Source organism: Lacerta agilis, chromosome 2 (genome assembly GCF_009819535.1).
Source record: "Lacerta agilis isolate rLacAgi1 chromosome 2, rLacAgi1.pri, whole genome shotgun sequence".
NCBI lineage: Eukaryota > Metazoa > Chordata > Lepidosauria > Squamata > Lacertidae > Lacerta > Lacerta agilis.
The window spans coordinates 96,717,135-96,737,362 of NC_046313.1; the positions used below are offsets into that span (position 1 = coordinate 96,717,135).

Genomic DNA, 20,228 nt, shown 5'->3' on the forward strand with positions numbered 1-20,228 from the left:
TGGGTTATTTGTGGGGTCTGCCTGGTGGTTTTACATGAGTAGAATGTGTGCTTTTATTTAAAATGCATCTCTGGGTTATTTGTGGGACATAGGAATTCGTTCATATTTTTTTTCAAAATATAGTCCGGCCCCACACAAGGTCTGAGGGACAGTGGACCGGCCGCCTGCTGAAAAAGTTTGCTAACCCCTGTTCTAATATATCTATCTAAACTTGACAGCTATAGAGGCTGGCAGAAGGAGGAGTGACACGGGACCATGTGTTGGTGTAAAGTCATATAGTAGACTTACCAGCTTATTCCTATTAATTGGGTAACTGTATGCTTCGAATTAGGCTTCGCTCCTTTTGGCTGTCACTCAGATAGGTTCCACTCGAAGCCCCAGTCATGGGGCATGTGGTGGTGCAAAGTGGAGCCATTGTCAAGAGGGCGGCTTCCCAGTTCCACCCCATGGCATGTACCACTAGTGCCTGCATCCTAGATCCAGCACAGAAGGAAGTAAGTGGGAAGCAGCTGAAGCTTTTTCAAAACTTCAAAAAGCAATGAGAGGACATCTCCCTTAACAGCCAACACCAGTCCTGCCATCCACCATATTTCTCCCTCACTGCATCAGTTCTGCCACATGGTCACCAACCTCTCTTTCCGATCTCATCTTTCAACAGTGCAGCAAAACATGTGGCGAAGGGTCCAGATATCGCAAGGTGACCTGTGTGGATCAAGTTATGCAAAAGGCCGACAGCCTTCACTGCGATTCAAGCAAGAGGCCGCCTGATATTGAGGCCTGCAACCTGGCACCGTGCGAATACATTTGGATTACAGGGGACTGGTCAGAGGTAAGTCTGCATGAAGGCAAAAAGAGGCAGCCTCTGCTATTGTGCTCTGATTAATTGCATCCACCCAGAATGCCAAGAATAATATATGTAAATCATATATTATAATGCTCCTTGATTTTCTCCAAGAGCTGATCGGTGGTGTTCTGCAAAATATCACTTTACGTTGGTTGATTTGTTTATCAAAAAGTGGGTCAGGATGGGGAATGGTAGCAGGAGAGGTTACTATTCGGTCCCTATATTTTATATCCCGTAGAGGTGCCCACTGTTGGTCCAGTTGTTGAGAAAACAAAAAGGAAATTAGGCTGGGAGGGAGAAGGTTAAGGAATTACCTGACAACTTTGAAAATAACAATTTGTTCTCGTAAATACGAAGATCAGATTTCTACTTCTTGAGCAAATCTGGGCTGGCACTTCTGCCCCCAAAACACTGAGCACACCTGTCAAGAGAAATCAGCTGCTTCCCATGTTTGCCCAAGCTCAGCACAGAAGGAAACAGACGGATCCTGGCCTGTTCCTTCTGCATCATATGAAGAAGCGTTTCACACCCCATCGAGAATTGGCAGTGCTATTGCTCACCTAGCAGAAAATGGAATTTTTTTAGAGTAGAATGGAGTTGAAGCATGAAAAGAAAATGCATGTGGATGTCTGGTGCAAGAAGGAGCTAAGCTGAGCCCCCCCCCCCAATTCCACATTTCTTTGGGCTCACCTATATCCCAAATCTAAATTATTGGGGGAGGTGATGATTCTTGGTACGTTCCTTAAATGGGTAGAAGAGAGACCTGGCTATATTTCTGTACTACTAATCTAATGATGCTGTCATAATAAATTAATAATTTATCCAGAGGTGGATTTTGCATAATACTCCCTAATTACTCTATAGTTTCAGATTCTGGGTGGGCAGGGAATGGAGTGATAAAAGAGAATGAATAAATGGAGGAGATGACAGGATGAGCTACAGGAGTTGATAAAGAGTAAGGGGAAAGGATTGGGTAGTCAACAGAGATTGTGCCTTCACCACTGGAGGTGCATCCATTTTGTTTTGTGGCCCTTTACCAGAAATGGTGCTGTTCCCAAATGGCCGCAAAGCAAATATCCATAGCATATTCTTTCTTTAAATTGACATAGTTCCAGTCCTGCAAACACAGTCATGCTTCAGTTAGGTTCATGAGGCCTTGCCATCTATATATGAAACTCTTCTTCAAAGATATGATTCAAGCTCTTCCTAGGCACTGAGGCTGAAGGGGGGTTGTGTAAAGGCAAAGAACTTCTGTTCTTTTTTTTTAACATTGCAGGCAAATAATAATAAAAAAAACATTGCAGGCAAATCTTCATCTGCTTCTTTTGCAACCACCTTGTTTGACGTCCCGTGGAAACATTTCCTGTGTAGGATTATTTGCAGATTACATTGTGTGGCCCATAGACTCCCTGATATTACGCTACAGGGAAACCGCAGGATATTTGATCCAGCAGTAACTTGTTATATATTCCTCACCACAGGAGTGTTGGGAAATGCACTCTCTTTGATGGCAGCACATAATAGTTTATTCCCCCCGTACCATGTAAAAACAATGTGATTGTGTGTGCATTGGTAGATTATAACAGCAAATTATACTGAAATTCCGATAAAAAACTCTTCTGCAGAGTCTCTGTATTAATTTGTTTTAAGTCTTTATGTGTATGCTGCAATGGTTGTCTGCAAGGGAATTCCCCACATTTGTTCATATTTTGATGGAATAGTTCCCTTAAAGTGGGTTGTGCTACGCTGTGCTCATGTGGGGAGCAAACAGAAGAAGGAATGTGGTGATAGAGACCACACATCAAAATGTAATCCTACTTGTTGCAAACCACTCACTGAAACATTGTGCTAACAATCCGCCACACCAGCAGTGTTATTTTTATCTAATAATATATTATTATTATTATTCTGCAGCAAGAGGAAATCTAGACTAAATGTTTGAAAAGGGCTGGCATTTAGATGACAATAACGTCATTTGGGCAGTGCAGGGAGGAAGTTGCATGTGGGGGCAGCTTTATTCCTTTTCATCTCTTTGGCAGACTGAATTTTCAGACTGTGTCACAGAGACAGAATACTAGGAATCTTGCCTGGGAATAAGAAGGGAATAGCAAATTTGGTGGCAGTGCCTTCTCCCCTGAAACTTCCTTGGGAATAGAGGACAATCTGTTTCCGATCCTTTACTATCTCATTTTAGGTGCCTGCTCACAGATTAAGTGGAGGTGCTGACTAGGGTGTAAGGTAGAGACCTTAAATATCAGAGGCAGGAGTGGTTAGGGGCAGGAAGGGTATAATGGGAAGCACGAGATCCCACCCGTGCTTGGTAAGTAAAAGACCAAGGGGTAGGTCATTCTTTTGTCAAAAGCTTACTTTGAGCGTCCCTAATGTTACCAAAACAAATTGATTTTCTTTCTTCCCCTAGTGCTCCGTGACATGTGGCAAAGGCTACAAGCAAAGGCTGGTTTCCTGCAGTGAAATTTACACAGGGAAGGATCATTATGAGTATGGTTATCAGAACACAGTCAACTGTCCAGGAACACAGCCACCAAATGTGCAGTCATGCTATCTAGGCGAGTGCCCAGTTTTGGCATCATGGAGAGTTGGAAATTGGGGAAGTGTATGTTTCTAATCTTACTCTTTTTTTTATTTGTTGTTTAATAATAATGTGTAGCCCACTCTGCTCTAAGAACAGTAAAATATAGGGGGTGGGGAATATTATCTGTCTTAAAGGAAAGGTACATCGAAGAACCAATAGGAAATGAGTTTTGGGGAACTCACATTAATCTGCCACAGTCTTTCACATCTGAATTTACTCATTTTTCCCTGACTTGAAAGGAGGGGTGGGGGAAATCCATGATTTTTCATCCCCTGCTCAGCCTGCATTGATTGGGTGGCTTAACAAAATTGAAATTTTTGCTGATGAGCTGTAAGTTGGACAACCAGATGCTATGAACAGGAAGTAGCAGCCAACACAGAGAATGTGCTCTGGGTTTGAGTGTAGCTACAGAGAGATTCTCCTTCCATCACATAGGTGTTCTCTCTTTGCCAATAATCCCCATCCTCAAGGAGAACCAGTGCAATCCTTTGGCAGCTATGGGGCTAAATCGGGCACGATTTTTTTTTCCATTCCATCAAGATAGACCGCAAGCTCTGATGGGTGACTGTGATAGGTGGGCAGGACTGCTCACCTGTAAAACACCTGGCATCACCATGAATGTTCATCATTTAGTGGTGGGAAACCCATTTTTCTGATATGGTGTGGTTCGAGCTGATAGTTGACTGGAAACTGTAGTGTAGCCAATCCTAACAGCACTTGAAGTCACCCCAGAGCAGCACTGACTTCAAGCCCCACTTTTAGCAGGGATTGGCTTCACTCATTTGCTCTGATTGTCTTGCATTTGGTGCCATAAGCTTTTTTTAAGGCCCCCACTTCCTTCGCATTCAGGTCCCACACTTGAAGTATGTGGCTGGGCATGGCTTGGATAAAACAGCCTCACAGGCCAAATAAGGCCCATTGGCTGGATTAAAGAGAGGAGGCTGGCAGGGCACCATTAAATTAACTACTGTTAATTAAAACGTTCTCAGACCCAAATGCATTGTTGTGTGGCCCTAGTGTGGCTAGGAACTATGGAATTTTGCTACTGGAAAATCCACTTACAGGATCACATACAAATCTTTCCTTTTAACACAAACCCTTCACAATCAGAGAGCTTCTGGCATTTGTTTGGAGTTCAGAAGGATCTAATCTGACTGTGACCAACCGTTTGTATGATTCAATACAAAAATAAAATCCAGCCCATATGACTTTAGACAGAAGCGTTTCCGACAGAGTGAGTGAGTTTCATATTTCTAAGATAGATGTTCACCTAGCTTCAGAAATTGCATTGTGCGTGGCCTTTTATTGTACATTTTTGCTGATGGCCAGGGGAGGGGAGTTAATCCATTGTACTGAACAAGTGGAATAGTGGACCGTAGTTCTTTCCTTGCAGTGATTATTATTGCCTTAAGATGCAGGAATCGTGAGCTTCAGAATAAAGTACTGGTATATTTCCACTAGAGCAAAATAGCATTGCCAGACCTCTGGTCTCCTTGCACCCATAACCTGGGAGTCAGAACAGAGGCTGCTTGAGGTCTTACTTACTTTCAGGTGTTTTCAGCAGTTGAACTGAACTTACTTCCTTTGCTTTCCAGTGTTCGGTGAGTTGTGGAAATGGAGTAATGCACCGGTCAGTTCAGTGCCTCACGAACAATGACCAAGTGAGCCCCTTGTGTCTTGACGAACTGAAACCTGAAGAAAGGAGGACATGCCACAATATTCATGACTGTAAGGGCCTTTTGCAAATTGTTTTTTTTTTATAAAAAGAACCTGAACTTTCCCTTTAATGCTATAACCATCCCTAGCACCAGTCAAGCGCCTATAGTTCTGTATTCCTGTCCGCACTGAATTGATGTCATGAAGCTTTACACAGGTGGGTAGCCAACCATTAGATGCTGCTGCTGGGTTTTGTGTGTGTGTGTGTGTGTGTGTGTGTGTGTGTGTGTGTTGTTCTGTTCTTCAGTTAGGGGAGTTGCCATCAGCTGGCAATAGGAGCACATAGCCTTCCAATAAGTAAACGCCACCTTTTAAAAATTACCAGGCCACTGTCGAAAGGAAATGGGAGCAGTATTACTGGTGTTTGTCTCATAGATAGATAGATAGAGATTAGGGCTGCTTATGTTGAGATTTTTTCGGACATTACCGGGGGAATTTCCGAAAGGCAGCACTTTGTCCTGGATCTTAGGCAAGTCAATCGAAAAATCAGCTGTTTAGAGCTTGCATTCTGAAATTTTGTATTATTATTTTTTACTAACAATTCTTTAATTTAGGTGAATTACCAACAAGCTGCAAAGAAGTAAAAAGGCTCAAAATCACCACTGAAGATGGAGAATATTACCTTCAAGTTAAAGGAAAGCTCCTAAAGGTATGGTTCGGCCACTTCTGCATCGTTTCTGTGTGTGCATTTCATTGAATTTCCAGGGCTGCATGAGATCTCAGAGATCAGATAACTTTGGAGAATGCCTATTCATGGTACATTTCTAGAAGAACTAAAACTTTGTTGCTTATAATGTTATAATCCCTCCTTTGGAAATATTGCATTCCACGTTTAGCATCATGGTCAATAGAACTCCCTGGTTTGTCCAGTTCTTTCAACCTCTTGATTTTAAAGGGGAGATGGGCACCCTTTGTGGACACCCTTTGTGTCCATGTGAGTGTGTTTGCATGTGTTATTAATCCTTTGAATTTTAATTATGTGCATGCATGTCGAGGCCAATTTGCATTTTGCAATATATATATATATATATATATATATATATATATATATATATATATATATATATATATATATTTAAGAAAAACCAATAATTCATTTCACTTCTCTTGTGACTTCTACCTGTGTGTTTTCCATCCTTTGATTCTCTAGTCTAGTCATTCATTTAAACACCTAGCATTAGATGTTTGATTAATGATGAAGGCCTGTTTCTCTCAGATTTATTGTACTGGCATGGAATCTGACAGACCAAAAGAATATGTGACTCTGGCAAATGGCGAAGCGGAGAACTTCTCAGAAGTATACAGCTACAGGTAAGAGCATCAAGGCACTCTGCATTTGGCAATGCTTTGTTTTCTCTTCCTGGTGTTATGTTTCTTGTCATGAGTAGAAAAGGGCTTTTCTTTTGATTCAGATTACATAACCCGACCGAATGTCCATATAACGGAAGCAGAAGAGAAGACTGCCAGTGTAGGAAAGATTACACAGCAGCTGGGTTTTCCGCCTTCAGCAAAGTTAGGCTGGACCTGAACACTATGCAAATAATAAGTGAGTAACAATAGGGCTTTACCCTCAGAATGCTCTGTGGTGCGTGTGTGTGTGTATGCACGTGTGCACAATTTTCAGTTTAAAGGTAGGGTAATGTCCTTACAATTCCTGGGTTAACATTTTATACTACAGTACTTTGTACCTGAATGGTCATGTAGTTTAAAACCACCAAAAATGGATTTCTCTTCAGTTCACTTGAAGCAAGAAAGAACAACTCTCCCTTTTAGTCTGAATTTGTTCACTTTGTTGCACATTCAGGTTGTTTCCTTCTTCTCCTCCTCCCCCCCTCCTCCTGAACTCAGAAGCAGAATTTAAATCATAAAGGTTTGCCCTGCAAGTTTTGTTTCATATATGACTCCCCTGCCTTTTCTCCAGTGGCATGATAAACCCTCAGGGTAATAGGTCTATAGCCTCCCCAGAGCTCTCTTCAGATTTGAGCCCCTCTGGAAATCATAGAAGTTCCACTGCAGCAATGTGGTAGCTTTTTTTTTCCTACCACAATTGGAACTGGACACAATTCCTACTGATTGAAGTGGAATTTGAGCCAGGCCAAAGGAAATTAGATTCTTCACACATGGTAGGACCATATCCAAAGCCTGTTCATGCCATTCCCAGAAGAAGTCGAGAAGCATTTCTGAATTCAAGTCCTCTGTTCTACTCCCAGGACAATCCTAAGGTGTCAAACGTGATGCGAAACATAATAAAGGAATAACCCTAAAGGTGGTGGTGGTCAGATATACCATCAGTGCCCATGTGGACCTGAGCATATTTTCCCTATGTTAAAAAAAATATTGTTAAAAGACTGTCATCCTGCATATTTAGAATGCCTCCACCTTTAAAGATAAATGACTTGTTCCACAATTTTAACATGCACACGTGTTACGCCGAGTGTCGCATTTAATTGCCAACCTTATTGTTTAGGGAGGATCCCAGCGGATTCACAAGATTAATGTGTAAAGGCAGGTGCGCCATATTAAATGGGGATCAGATAATGCATTTGGTTTTCCTTTCCCTTTCCCTGCTGTTCCGTTCCCTTTGTCTCTCTGGTTCTTACCAAATATTTTTCACAGCAACCGATTTGCAGTTTGCGCAGACGCTTGATGGACGACCTGTACCTTTCGCCACTGCTGGGGACTGCTACAGTGCAGCCAAGTGCCCACAGGTATCTCCGCAACAATATTCTAGCATTATATGAATTGCTCTTGATCGGAACAGGCGCTCTGCAGCTGCTGCCCCTCCAAATCTAGCGCTTCCCTTTGTCAGCATGACAGGCATTGGTTTTGTATAGTCACGTTCCACCCTTTAACCACAAAGGATTGTCAGGACAGCAGACAATTAGAACAATAATTTACTGTTCAAACAACATGAACATTAGAAAGGACAAAGAGATTAAACATTAATGAGAAAGAAAAGAGCCACTAGTGTAAAAACACATACCTAAAGAGCTGTTGTTGGCAACCACCTCCTGAAGGAGGGAAAAGTCAGACCGTTGGAAGGTTGCAGCACCTGCTATGACTATAGAGAGCGATATGGGAGAGACATGTTTTGTTGCAGCCGAAACAGATGAAGGCATCTGGTAGTGCTGTTGCAGATGCACCATAGCGTTTCTTCTTTCTGTGCTCCTCCCAGTGGTCATTCCTCCTTTGGTCACTGCTATGGATACACAACCTGACTGTTTCCAGGCACTGCTGTCGTCTGCAAGGGATTCCCTCATGGTGGGGTTGACGTTGTCATGTCACGTTTGCGGACATCTTTGTAACGCAGAGTTGGTCTGCTGCCTGAAGCCAGCTCCCCGTAGAGCAACAGCAAACAAATAAGGTCTTCACCGGTATCTGAAAAGATATCAAAATCATTTGCTAGGTAAACCTTTATGGGGTGTAACTCCAAGGACTGACCACAGAGAAAGCCCTACCTTTGGCCCTATGCCTGCCCTCAGCTCAGATGCCAGTGAAACTCAGAAAAGGGTGACAGAGGAAGATCTTGTAGATCTCTGGGGAGGTTTGTGTGGGAGCAAGCGGTCCTTGAAGCACAGTGGTCCTAAGCCATTTAGTTGTACATGTGATTACATTGTTTCCTAAAGAGTTCTGCACAAAGACCCATTTCTTTTGTTGCAAAAGTGGGGAGGGGAATCAAGGACGATTGACGTTCCAGTGAGCGAACAAGAGTGTGGCAGATGCTACAATTTTTTTTTTAAATCGAATTTCCCCCATCCAGGTTTAAAAGTAGGGGGGGGGGGAGAAATGATGCCTCTTCAAAAGTGGAAAGTTGACTTTCTCCAGTGAGCAGCAGAGATTACTAGGGAAAGGGCAAGGATGCCCTCAGCTGGCGATCTGCAGCAAACACAGCCTTTCCTCAGGAAGCTGCAGACGGGAAGAAATGCTTAATCTCACTCCTGCTGTGATTTGTACAGTATGTGCTAATCGCTATGAGGCCTTGGAACAATTGAAAACATTGCCGGGGAGATCTTGTTAGAATAATGATACAATGGCTTGTTGTTGCAGGGCGGGGTTGCAGGGTTTTGGCAGTGGAGAACAGCACCGTTCAGAATTAGGTTTTCTTTCTTTTTCTTCGTTTCAGCGAATTTTATTACGTGGCTGTCATTTCAGTCCTTGATGCATATCCTTTTCCATTTTCAAGGGCCGCTTCAGCATCAACCTCTCTGGGACCGGCCTGTCCGTGACACAAACGTCGAAATGGCTTTCCCAAGGGAATTACGCAGTTTCTGAAATTATAAAATCACCAGTAAGGAAAAATCTTTTAACTTGCAGCTAATTGCGACATCGTACCTGTTAACCTATCAAATCATATTGCAATGTACCTTTGCAAATTGTGCCTTGTACATATGGGGCGGTGCGGGGGGGGCGGTTTCAAAATAACCTCTTGAAGCATAAGAACTGTGAAGCATGGTCTGTAATTGGTGGGTTTAGAGCCACAGACTGGAGTAAATTCAACTTGATCTGTATTATTGCAATTAATTAGTGGGTCTGCTTAACCGTGAAGCTAAAAACACTGAGCACAGTGGTGCAGACACTTCTTTAATTAGTTGTCTGAGTCCTCAGGAAGCATGCAGTTGGGAGCCTGCTCTAACAGTGCTACTGAGCATAATAAAGTACCAAAGAGATTACTTTCCAGTGCCTGCGGTTCTTCACCTCCCCCCCCCCAATCCTTGTGGATCCAGGTACAACAGTAGCACCGTAAAGCCTCTATTTAGCATTGGTTATGTGTTAGTATGTTTGCCACATCTGTGGCACTTTTCAGCACACAAAATGCAATAATTGTAAAGGGAAGAAAATGTCCTTACAATGCCCACTGGCCAAGGGTAGACTGAGAGGGTTTCTCCTTCCCCAAACCCACCCAGTGAATGCTATTGATAAGCAGGAAGTTGGGTCACCACAAGGCAGTTCATACAGCATCTCGTCAAAACAAGGACCTTCATTTTTCCAGAATACCAAACTGGCCTTTGTACCTCATACCCAGGGCCATTTTGAACACGTCAAACCAATTAATGTGAATGCTGGGCGTGATATTTTCAAGACTGAAATGGGTTTGCCGCACGCTAGCAGACTCCATACAGAGTCCCAGGGGTGCAAGACCGCAGAAGATGGAATGGCCCAGAGAATGTATGTGTGGTGTCTACCTTGCCGTTAGTGGCTGGCTGCACTGTGCTGGCATCTGAACCAAGAGAGCTGTTGGCCCGTTTGAGCCATTTGCCATCTCAGCTGCCGCAATTAAAATGGAGAAGCCAAGACAAGTGAAAAATAAAAGACATTAGGCTCCTCTGGAAAGGGACAGTGCAGAGGGGGACCTTTTGACGGGAAATCTGAAGCAACCGAGATGAGTGCTGAGCACAAAGACCGAGGGAGTCCCGACTGACCAAATTAAAGCAGAACCTAAGAGGCAATCGATGTAGGGCACATCACGTTACCTGGCTCACCTGTGAGGCACAGCTCTTGAAGCACAGGTGACAGGAGAATATGAGAGCAAAGATGCTCTTGGGAGGTGGTACCAGCGTCAACAGATCAATAGTATCAAGCGCAGAAGCTTCAGACACCGTAGCTTAACAACAACAAAAAGACTAGGAAAGTCGTCCATTCAGCTTGGTCGATCTTTGATATATTTTGCCGCTTCCGAGTGTAAAAACATACAAAGGTAGAATAAGGTATGAGCCACACAGCGGGGTGTGGAAGGCTTTGCTGTGGTTTTATGTGTGCTAGCATAGATTACACTGGCCAGAATTTGGTATCCGCTGAACTGCGGAAGGGAGAGGCTGTGTTACTTTGTATATACAGTGGTGCCCCGCTAGACGAAAATAATTCGTTCTGCAAGTATTTTCGTCTAGCGATTTTTTCGTCTAGCGAAGCGGCAATGCAAACCGCGGTTTTTGCTAGACGAAAAAAAAAATTCGTCTTGCGAGGCAGCCCCATAGACAAATTCGTCTTGTGGGGCAGCCTTCCGCTAGACGAATGCCTTCGTCTAGCGAGTTTTTCGTCTAGCGAGGCATTCGTCTAGCGGGGCACCACTGTATTAGAATTTCATTAATATTCACAATATTTTAAAACGTTGGCATGGGGAGCAGTTTAGGATGGGCTGGTGGTTTTTTCTTCCATGTCCTTTTTGTCTTCAGTTGTCAGGTAATTGCTTCCCACCCTTCTCATTGCAAAGTAAATACACATTTTAAAAGCAGATATTTCCCATGTTGTGCATGCGTTGGGGAAATATCAGTAACCAATACCCTGTGGGTTCAGCTTGGGCAGCCAGTTAGAGCCTGACTCCAGTTGTCAATCAAGCAGGATGTTTGTTTAGGCATTGCAAGGCCAGTGTGACTCAGCCTTAAGCAAAAAGTCATTGAGGGGTGGCACACCAAGTATGAAAATAGCACAAGCATTTATACACTTAAAATCAAAGGGGGAGTTAGGACCACATATGGCAGTGCTTCCTTCTACTAGCTTCTATTGGTTTAACCACAAGGCAAAGCTTCCTTTGTTCTCAGCAGTTATAGGCAATAGCTCCTGCATACATGTTGTTCCAGCCTTCTGTCATGGTTCTCTTGCAAAAACAATGTTCACGTTCCAACCTTCGCTTCCTCGGCCTTTCTCACACACATTTCAGTTTTTAATTGCATTTCTATTTTTTAACGCAGGCTTACTCAAAAGTAAGTTCCATTGTCTCTAAAAAGGACTTGCTTCCCAGTTAGCGTTTTTACGGTCACAGCTCTAATCTTACTTGATGCAGATTTTGGTTGCGAAAGATTGCATTTGCTTTCTCCTGAGATCTGCTTTGTGATTTTACCTACAGGATGGTACCAAAGTAATAGGGAAATGTGGCGGCTACTGTGGAAAGTGTACTCCATCATCAGGAACTGGCCTCGACGTACAAGTGTTGTAGCAATGGTAAGTTCAGGTTTGTGCATTTTACTGTAAAGCACCACATTTGAATAGCAGTGGTAGTAATCTGGCGCCAAATCAGGTAAACACTTGCTTCAAGTGAAACTTCATTCCACGTGTTCAAGCTTTGCATCGTAACCCCACAGCCCAAAACTATGGTGCATTGAGCGAGCAGCTAAGCTTTAGGCAGTTGGGTATAACGATCCCAACTGATTCTAGCTTAATGACATAATTGAACTTAGCACAGCGGGATAGCCACCACCAGCTACTGCATTGCCCACATGGGAGGGATGGTGAATGCAATTTTCTCTGCATTGTTGGAGAGAGGAAATGCAGTAGGTTAGCAACACCACAGCATAATAATAATAATAATAATAATAATAATAATAATAATAATGTTTATTTGTATCCCTCCCCGGCTGAGAGTACCCTGGGAACTGAAAAGAAAGCTGGTACAACCCTGTGTTTCTCCCCTTGTCCAAATGCTGGGACCTTGCTTTAGCTTTAATTGCAGTGTATCCATTGCTAATTTAGCCCTCAGCATGTGCAGAAAGTAGTACCACTGAACTCCTTTCATGCAGGACCGGTGCTAGGGTTTCTTGCGCCCTAGGCGAGACCACCTTCTGCCGCCCCCCGCCACCCACCCCCTGCCAAAGCCTGCTTTAGTGGGAGGTGGGGGTGGTGGAGAGGCAAGCAGCAGTTTCTCCGCTGTAGCAGAGAAGCTGCTGCTCGCCCGTCCTGCCACCCGCCCCCCGCCAAAGCCTGCTTTAGCGGGAGGTGGGTGGTGGTGGAGAGGCTGTAGCCAAAGCTCGCTTTAGCGGGAACCGGGGGGTGGTGTAGGGGGCAAGCAGCACCTCTCCGCTACAGCAGAGAAGCTGCTGCTAGCCCGTGTCCCCCCCCCCCCGCCCAAGCCTGGCCAGCGCCCCCTCAATTTTGGCACCCTAGGCAATTGCCTAGTTCGCCTTAATGGACGCGCCAGCCCTGCTTTCATGCAATAGCCGTTGGGCTTCTTCATGACGCAGCCAGGTAGAAGTAGTACCAGACATGAGATTGCAGCCATTCCCGCCATCTTGGCAGCTCCCAAAGTTTGCACCGAGCTTGTGGAAATGGCTGCCAGTCACCTGAATATTACACATTGCTGGGGGCAGTTGGACTAGGTGACCCTCGGGGTCCCTTACAACTCTGCAACTCTTATGATTTTTGTGTGCAGCCCATGGATCATAATCAGCGTTACAGAGCCCAAGCGAAATGGCACAACGGTGATTTGGTAACATCAGGGCTTACTCTTGAGGACGTTACTGTTCGAATGGAAATCAAAAGCATCTGGCCCTGATTCAGCTGTACAACAAAGAGTAGAGGGGAACAGTGAGCCCTGTTCATATTCCTTGCTGTGCAGATAGCTGCCTTTGTGAAGGGCCGGATTGTGCTTTTCTTTTAAATGCATTAATGGTGCTGAAAGTAGAGATGAGAACTCTCCATTATGCTTTTAATTCCCAGGGTTTCTGAATGCCGGGAGCTGAAGCAAGACAGATGAAGGACAATGAAGCAATACCTCTGCCTTCCTTTTTGTACTTCTTCCTCTGTGTGTGTGTGTGTGTGTGTGTGTGTACATCCATGTGTGTGTGTGTGTGTGTGTGTGTGTACCTGTGCGTGCATGTGTATATATTGTATATTCTTAATGTTGTAAAGTATAATATTTATGTCTCGAATTATTTATTTTTGATTTAATATTTTTGTACGTAAAATGTTTATATTAAGGCTGCTTATCCTGTGTGTTTTTTTAATTTTTTTTTTAAAAAATCTTGCAGTCACACCACTGCATTTTACGTACTCTACATTATATGTAGCATTATGACAAAAGTGATACTTTTACTGTCACTGTACTCATTTGTTTACTTTCAATCAGTAATTTCTCTTCCTGTTACAGGCTGCACTGATAATTTGCAAGGTGCTAAACGGTTTGCATTGGGGTATTTTTGGCATTTTTTCCTTATGAGGAAAAGAATACAATGATGATTGCGATTATTATTTTTTAAACTCACAAGGCAATCAGCGCTACGCAGGGACTCAGTGAACACACAATATGACACAATGGTTTTATCAATAATTGTTTCTTAGGTGTGGTTTTTTTAATGGCATGTGACCTCTTTTGGCCAGTGCTAACAGCCACTGGTTTGGTGCTAACATGGTAATATTTATTAGTATCCTGTAGGCTTTAAAAGGTGAATCCCGTACCATACTATATAACTGTGGAGAACAAGTAAGTACATTAGGGGAAATTGAGGGTGCATTCAAATATTTAGTATGAGGCAGCATTTAATAAAACAAACTGTTCTAGGGAATCCTAGTATTCTCAGTCCTTCATAAAGAGCTCCTTCCTCAGAGGAAAGATCCATAACATTGTTGTTGTTGTTGTTGTTCAGTCGTTCAGTCGTGTCCGACTCTTCGTGACCCCATGGACCAGAGTACGCCAGGCACGCCTATCCTTCACTGCCTCTCGCAGTTTGGCCAAACTCATGTTAGTAGCTTCAAGAACACTGTCCAACCATCTCATCCTCTGTCGTCCCCTTCTCCTTGTGCCCTCCATCTTTCCCAACATCAGGGTCTTTTCTAGGGAGTCTTCTCTTCTCATGAGGTGGCCAAAGTACTGGAGCCTCAACTTCAGGATCTGTCCTTCTAGTGAGTACTCAGGGCTGATTTCTTTGAGAATGGATAGGTTTGATCTTCTTGCAGTCCACGGGACTCTCAAGAGTCTCCTCCAGCACCATAATTCAAAAGCATCCATAACATTGGCCTGCCACTATTAAGCTTGCATTGCGCATCCACAGGAGAATACTGGTGTAATTCTAGGGTGTACTTGCAGGTTGGATGGGGCAACAGAGGATGTGACCAGCACCCCATTGTGAACTGTCTGTACGCCCTTCCTTTGTCCTGGGATCCTGTGGTAGACACATTGATATAGCAACAGGTCTCTCCTCAAGTGGAGGAGGCCATGCAAGAGTGGGAAATGCCCTGTCTTCCAGGCCTGAGATGTGATCACCTTGCATTCTTCTGGATGAGTTTCATCCCCAGTTGACTTCCTGCATCATAACTGAGAGGCAGGCTCCGTTGAGGCTCCAGGAGTTTGAACAAGAACCAAGAAATAAATCTACAGATGGGGAAAGAAGCAGCAGCACCAAAGATGATTACAAACAAGTAGCCAAAGCTTGTAGGGAGCATGTCAGGAAGGCTTAAACCTCAGAAGGAACTTGACCTTGTGACAGATGTAAAAAATAGTTAAAGGGGGTTATTTTTTGCTCTGTTTGGGGCAATAGGAAGAATAAGGGAGCGGTAGATCAGCTGAGTAGAGAAGATGGAGAAATGTCAGCGGGTGAAAGGGAAGGCAGAGATGTCCACCCCCAACTTGGCCTCACCTTCTCCCACAAAGAAAACTTTGCCGAACCTGGAGAAAGTAGATCAGTCTTTGAATTTTTGAAGGACCGTGACATAGATGATGGAGCAAATTTGTATTCTGTTCCTCCAGATGGTAGGACCTGAACCAGTGGGTTCAAATTGTAGCATATCGAGGGACACTTTGGAAAGACACAGGCTACAGCTTCTCAGTCCTTTCCCCTATCCCATGCCCTTCTGCAGTGGCAGTAAAGATGGCCACCCCAATCCACTCAGGCACAAGGGAGAGCAGAAGCTGGGTGGGGAAACACAGCTGAGATGGAGCCTGACTGCCCCCATCCAGCCAGGCTATAGGATCTCTGTTGCAGCAGACCAAAGACTCTCCTGCAAGAGGATATGGTGAGGATAGCAATGCCTGGCAGAAGCCTCCAATATTGCTCCCATGGAGCAAGAGAGTAGAGATGTTTGCCAGTTGGTCTGCTCCCCCTGATGGAGTGTCACGCCCTGGCAGACAATGGAAGGTCCCTTTTCCTAATCATAGCAGAAGGAGAAGGCCTCCACCGCCAAATTGATGAGGTGGCTTAAGGTCACAGTCAACTGCTGTCTTGGTTAAGCTTATACCGGAAGCAGGGGCTGCAGTTACAGGGGTAACTACCTCCCTCAGTTACAGGGGTAACTACCTCCCTCAGTTACAGGGGTGAGTGCTAAACCTGCAGCCAGTCCAGGCTAAGGCCTAATGCATAGGGAGCGTTCCAGAAAAGCTGAAATGGTTGCTGCATGGGATCAGTGTTAGGTTAATCCCACACATTGTAGTTGAAGCTGAATAATTAACCCTGGGATTGGTTCCCAAAATGGATCCTGTTTTCTTTTTAGTGGTGTTTCAAGGTTTGGGAAATGAATGCACTTCTAAAAAAAATGTTGATTATCAAGAACCCCAGTACTCCCTGAAAACATAACACACATTTCAAATCAAAATAAAAAATTTAAAAATTCCTTCCAGTAGTACCTTAGAGACCAACTATGGTAAGTTTGTTCTTGGTATGTTCTTTTGTTTTGACTATGGAAGACCAACACGGCTACCTACCTGTAACTGGAACACATTTCAAATGTGTACATAGAAATTCAATTTTTTAATGGTAACAAAATTTGATGTTTTTATGCAGAGTGAACTGTGTGTTTCCTCTTCCATGTCAGAAATCCAGTTTTAGCCAGTTTCTTTTGGAAACCAAAAGAATGCTTGACTGTTTTTAAATATCTTGACTCCTGTCAAACTCTATTCATGCCTCACTAGCAGCATGCAAGAACAAATGACACTGTATACTGATTCATATCCCCACCCCTGTCAAAAGGAGAACCCAGCACTAATGAGTATAGATGGGGTCTTACAGGTGGATAATATGGATTCATATATACATCTGTATGCATGCCATGGCTGTTTCTATGGAAGGTTTCTCCCATGTCTTGGATCTTCTAGCTGTATCATAGCATGTATTACCATCTAATCTCTGCCAAATTGGGTGTGCCTAGAGAAGGTGCCTTCCAAAATGTGCTTAGTTATCTGCAAAATTAAGATCTCTCTCCCCACCCTCTTCCTTTTTACTAATTTTACACACACACACACCCTTTTTTTTTTTTTTTTGCTTCATGGTGCCCCATGGCGGTCACTAGTTGTTGTGCACAATTGCTTCCACACAATTACAGTTGGATCGAGGCCAGTGTATGGACAACTCATGTGGAAGATTTGGGGGACAGTCTCATGTCTCTTCTGAAACAGCTCTTGGGTAGCAACAGTAGCATAAAACTGCCCTTAGGATAATTGCTGTCAGTCTAAGTAAATAATATTGAGCACAAGGCAGTTTTGTATGTTCACTTCCCTGATCTGAACTTCTAACTGAATGTTTTTGCTTTCTGCTGTTCAGATGAAGGAGGCTGCACTTCATTTAGCTCCACAGGTAGTAAAACTATTCTCTGCATAATTCATGTTAGCATAAGTCTCGCAAGAACTGAATAAATCCATATCTCAGGCAAGCTAAGCTCTTCAGATACATGGCTTTTTATTGTTTTAACAACTGCATGGTGGTAATGTTTGTGTACTACTTTGAGAAAATGCCAAAAATACCATTTCAAAGTACATTCTAGGAAAACCATGAGTAGTTTAAAGGAGTAGTGATTTTTTTAAAGCCCACCACTTATCCTTAAAGATCTTCTTTCTATAGGGAAAAGGGGAAATTGCACTATATGCATTAGGACAGAAACAATGGTGCTTAATTGATATTTAGAAAATTGCAATCTGCTTTTTATTTTCAGTAATGAAGTGACTGAGTATTTATACAAAGAAATATTAAGGGGGGGAAATCTATACATTCCTTTATACTATGTAGTATCATAATGGCTATCAACAACAGTGCAAAGAGGAAGCCTTAAAATTATAAAATGAAAGGAAATTGTTGATAGATACTAATTTGTAGTGTGCCTGATGGGGTTTGTTTGTTTTACAAAAGGAGGACCACTGAATGATTAGACACTTCCTGTAAAGTAAATATATAATTATTGTTCTCTCGTTGTACCAATGCCATTTTTAAAAATGAAAATAACTTTTGCAAGCACTTTCGTTATTTCGCTTCCTTTCTACCTTTTCTGTTCCTTCTTTCGTTTGGACTATCAGAAAGAAAACAAAAATTGTGTTTTTAAGTTTGTGTGGTCTTCCTTTGTTCACCAGCATCATCCGTAATCACTTGTGTGGTATCCTAGAGACAAAACACACTGCACACATGGGATTAATAACATGGTATTTTTTGTTTTTAAGCATGCTGTCAGATCTTTCAATGGCTGTACAGTCGTACCTTGTTTTGAAACCGGGATCCGTTCTGGAGCCCCGGCTGCTAGCCGAAAAGGATGCAGGGCAAAGCACCATGTCTGCACACGCGTGCGGAGCAGTTTGCTCTTCTGTGCATGCGTGAGCAGCAAACCCGGAAGTAACCCGTTCCGGTACTTCTGGGTTTGCCGTGGACATTCGCTGGAATGTACGCTAGACAAGGCGGACGTTCACAGAGGTATTGCTGTATTCATTCCTGAGGAAGCAAAAGAAGATCAGGCAACACTGGGTGATGCAAGCAGACTTTTCAGGAGAAGATTCAGGGCTGGCATCCAAGGTGGCTATAGCTGGGCACCTGCCACTATCAATGTTCCAATAGGAAATCCCCACAAATCTCGAGTTGCCTGGCCAAATGCTTCCAGGCCTCTTTGGCCCTTGAGACTCTTCTAGGCCATGAGCTGCTCCATGTTCTCTTTTAGAACGTGTCATTGAATTGTAATAATGTCTCTGGGTTGCCTGGATAAAAAGCTGGTGGGTACGTAATCTGACTTTCACACGGCTGGAATGCAGGCTAATTTGCATCTGTTGCTCCACCTACTTTTGCCTTCCCTTCCTTCCATGTGCCCATTAGAAATTGCAGCCCACGAGCTTATAAACGTTGTCAATCCTTAGAAGCTTTTTGGGTCTGTCTTTCTATTTTGTCACTGACAGTAGTGGCCAGTATGGTTGGGCAGAGTCGCAGTGTTACCATTCCAACACCATTGTTAATGCAGTGTACCTGGGCAGCACTGGTATGGGCAGGGTGGATGAGATCAAGGCTGCATGGATTCACCTGCAGGAGCATTGGATGGGCTCTGTCTGTGGATCTGTGCACCCCCAAATTCACCACTGACCTGCTCCAGCACCATCCAGGTAAGCTGCGGCAATGCTGGTGTCTGGAGGGCGGCTCTGCACTAGCTTTTCCTGGTCACTTCCCCCATTGTCCAAAGTAGATGTTCCTCCTATCCCTTCTCTGGAGACCATACCTTTGGAAATGGATGTACCACACTCAAAAGGATCCAATTAACAGTGGCTGTGGTTATCTCTAGAGCTATCCTAAGGGTATCTGCAAGCTTGGACGTTTCTAGTGGATCCTTTCCCCGTTTGAACAGCAGGTCACCCATGCAATTTCACAAACCACTTTGGGAACAAAAGAAGAAGCAAGAGCTTTTTTGGGCATGCAGAACAAATCGCTCCATTTGTTGGACCCAGGCTTACGAGTTACAAATGATTTGGGCGCTTCAAAAAACCACATGCAACCCACAGTATGAAGTTGTTTTATTTTTCAGATGTTGTAACGATTTTCTGCTTGAATAAAGTCCATTATTTTCTATCTTGGCTTGGAAGCCTGGTCTTCCATTCAACATCAATTAAACCATAATATAGACCACAAGATTTCCATTCATTCATTCATTCATCTTTATTGGTGCCAGAGCAAAGCCACTAGGGCAGTCAGTTACAAAGGCAGACAAGGCTTCTCTAAAAGGAGGAAAGTTGTGAGTGTGGCTTGCCACACAGGTAAGCGGGGAAAGCTGCACAGTCCTACCTTCTACACCAGGGGTCCCCAAACTAAGGCCCGGGGGCCGGATGCGGCCCAATCGCCTTCTAGATGCGGCCCTTGGACGGTCTGGGAATCAGCGTGTTTTTACATGAGTAAAATGTGTCCTTTTATTTAAAATGTATCTCTGGGTTATTTGTGGGGCCTGTCTGCTGTTTTTACATGAGTAGAATGTGTGCTGTTATTTTAAAAGGATCTCTGGGTTATTTGTGGGGCATAGGAATTTGTTCATTTTTTTTTCAAAATATAGTCCGGCCCCCCACAAGGTCTGAGGGACAGTGGACCGGCCCCCTGCTGAAAAAGTTTGCTGACCCCTGTTCATGTAGTGGAAGCAGAATACAGG

The 20,228-nt window shown here is 43.7% G+C and overlaps 1 protein-coding gene across 7 annotated transcripts in view; it reads left to right on the forward strand.

Annotated features, from left to right (window-relative positions):
- Positions 1-13,874, forward strand: part of ADAMTS9 (ADAM metallopeptidase with thrombospondin type 1 motif 9) — a 130,118-nt gene extending 116,244 nt beyond the window's left edge. For 4 of the 7 annotated variants that reach the window (XM_033141296.1, XM_033141299.1, XM_033141300.1 and 1 more), the window contains 10 exons: positions 659-829; positions 3,264-3,458; positions 5,033-5,165; positions 5,708-5,802; positions 6,370-6,464; positions 6,566-6,699; positions 7,770-7,861; positions 9,337-9,441; positions 11,995-12,089; positions 13,581-13,874. In XM_033141296.1, coding sequence (XP_032997187.1) covers positions 659-829; positions 3,264-3,458; positions 5,033-5,165; positions 5,708-5,802; positions 6,370-6,464; positions 6,566-6,699; positions 7,770-7,861; positions 9,337-9,441; positions 11,995-12,084 — 1,110 coding nt within the window. In that variant the 3' untranslated portion in view covers positions 12,085-12,089; positions 13,581-13,874. Of the gene's footprint in view, positions 1-658; positions 830-3,263; positions 3,459-5,032; positions 5,166-5,707; positions 5,803-6,369; positions 6,465-6,541; positions 6,700-7,769; positions 7,862-9,336; positions 9,442-11,994; positions 12,090-13,580 lie in introns of those variants that run through there. The other 3 variants (XM_033141301.1, XM_033141302.1, XR_004426037.1) reach the window with 3 other exon arrangements.
- The last annotated feature ends 6,354 nt before the right edge of the window (positions 13,875-20,228 follow it).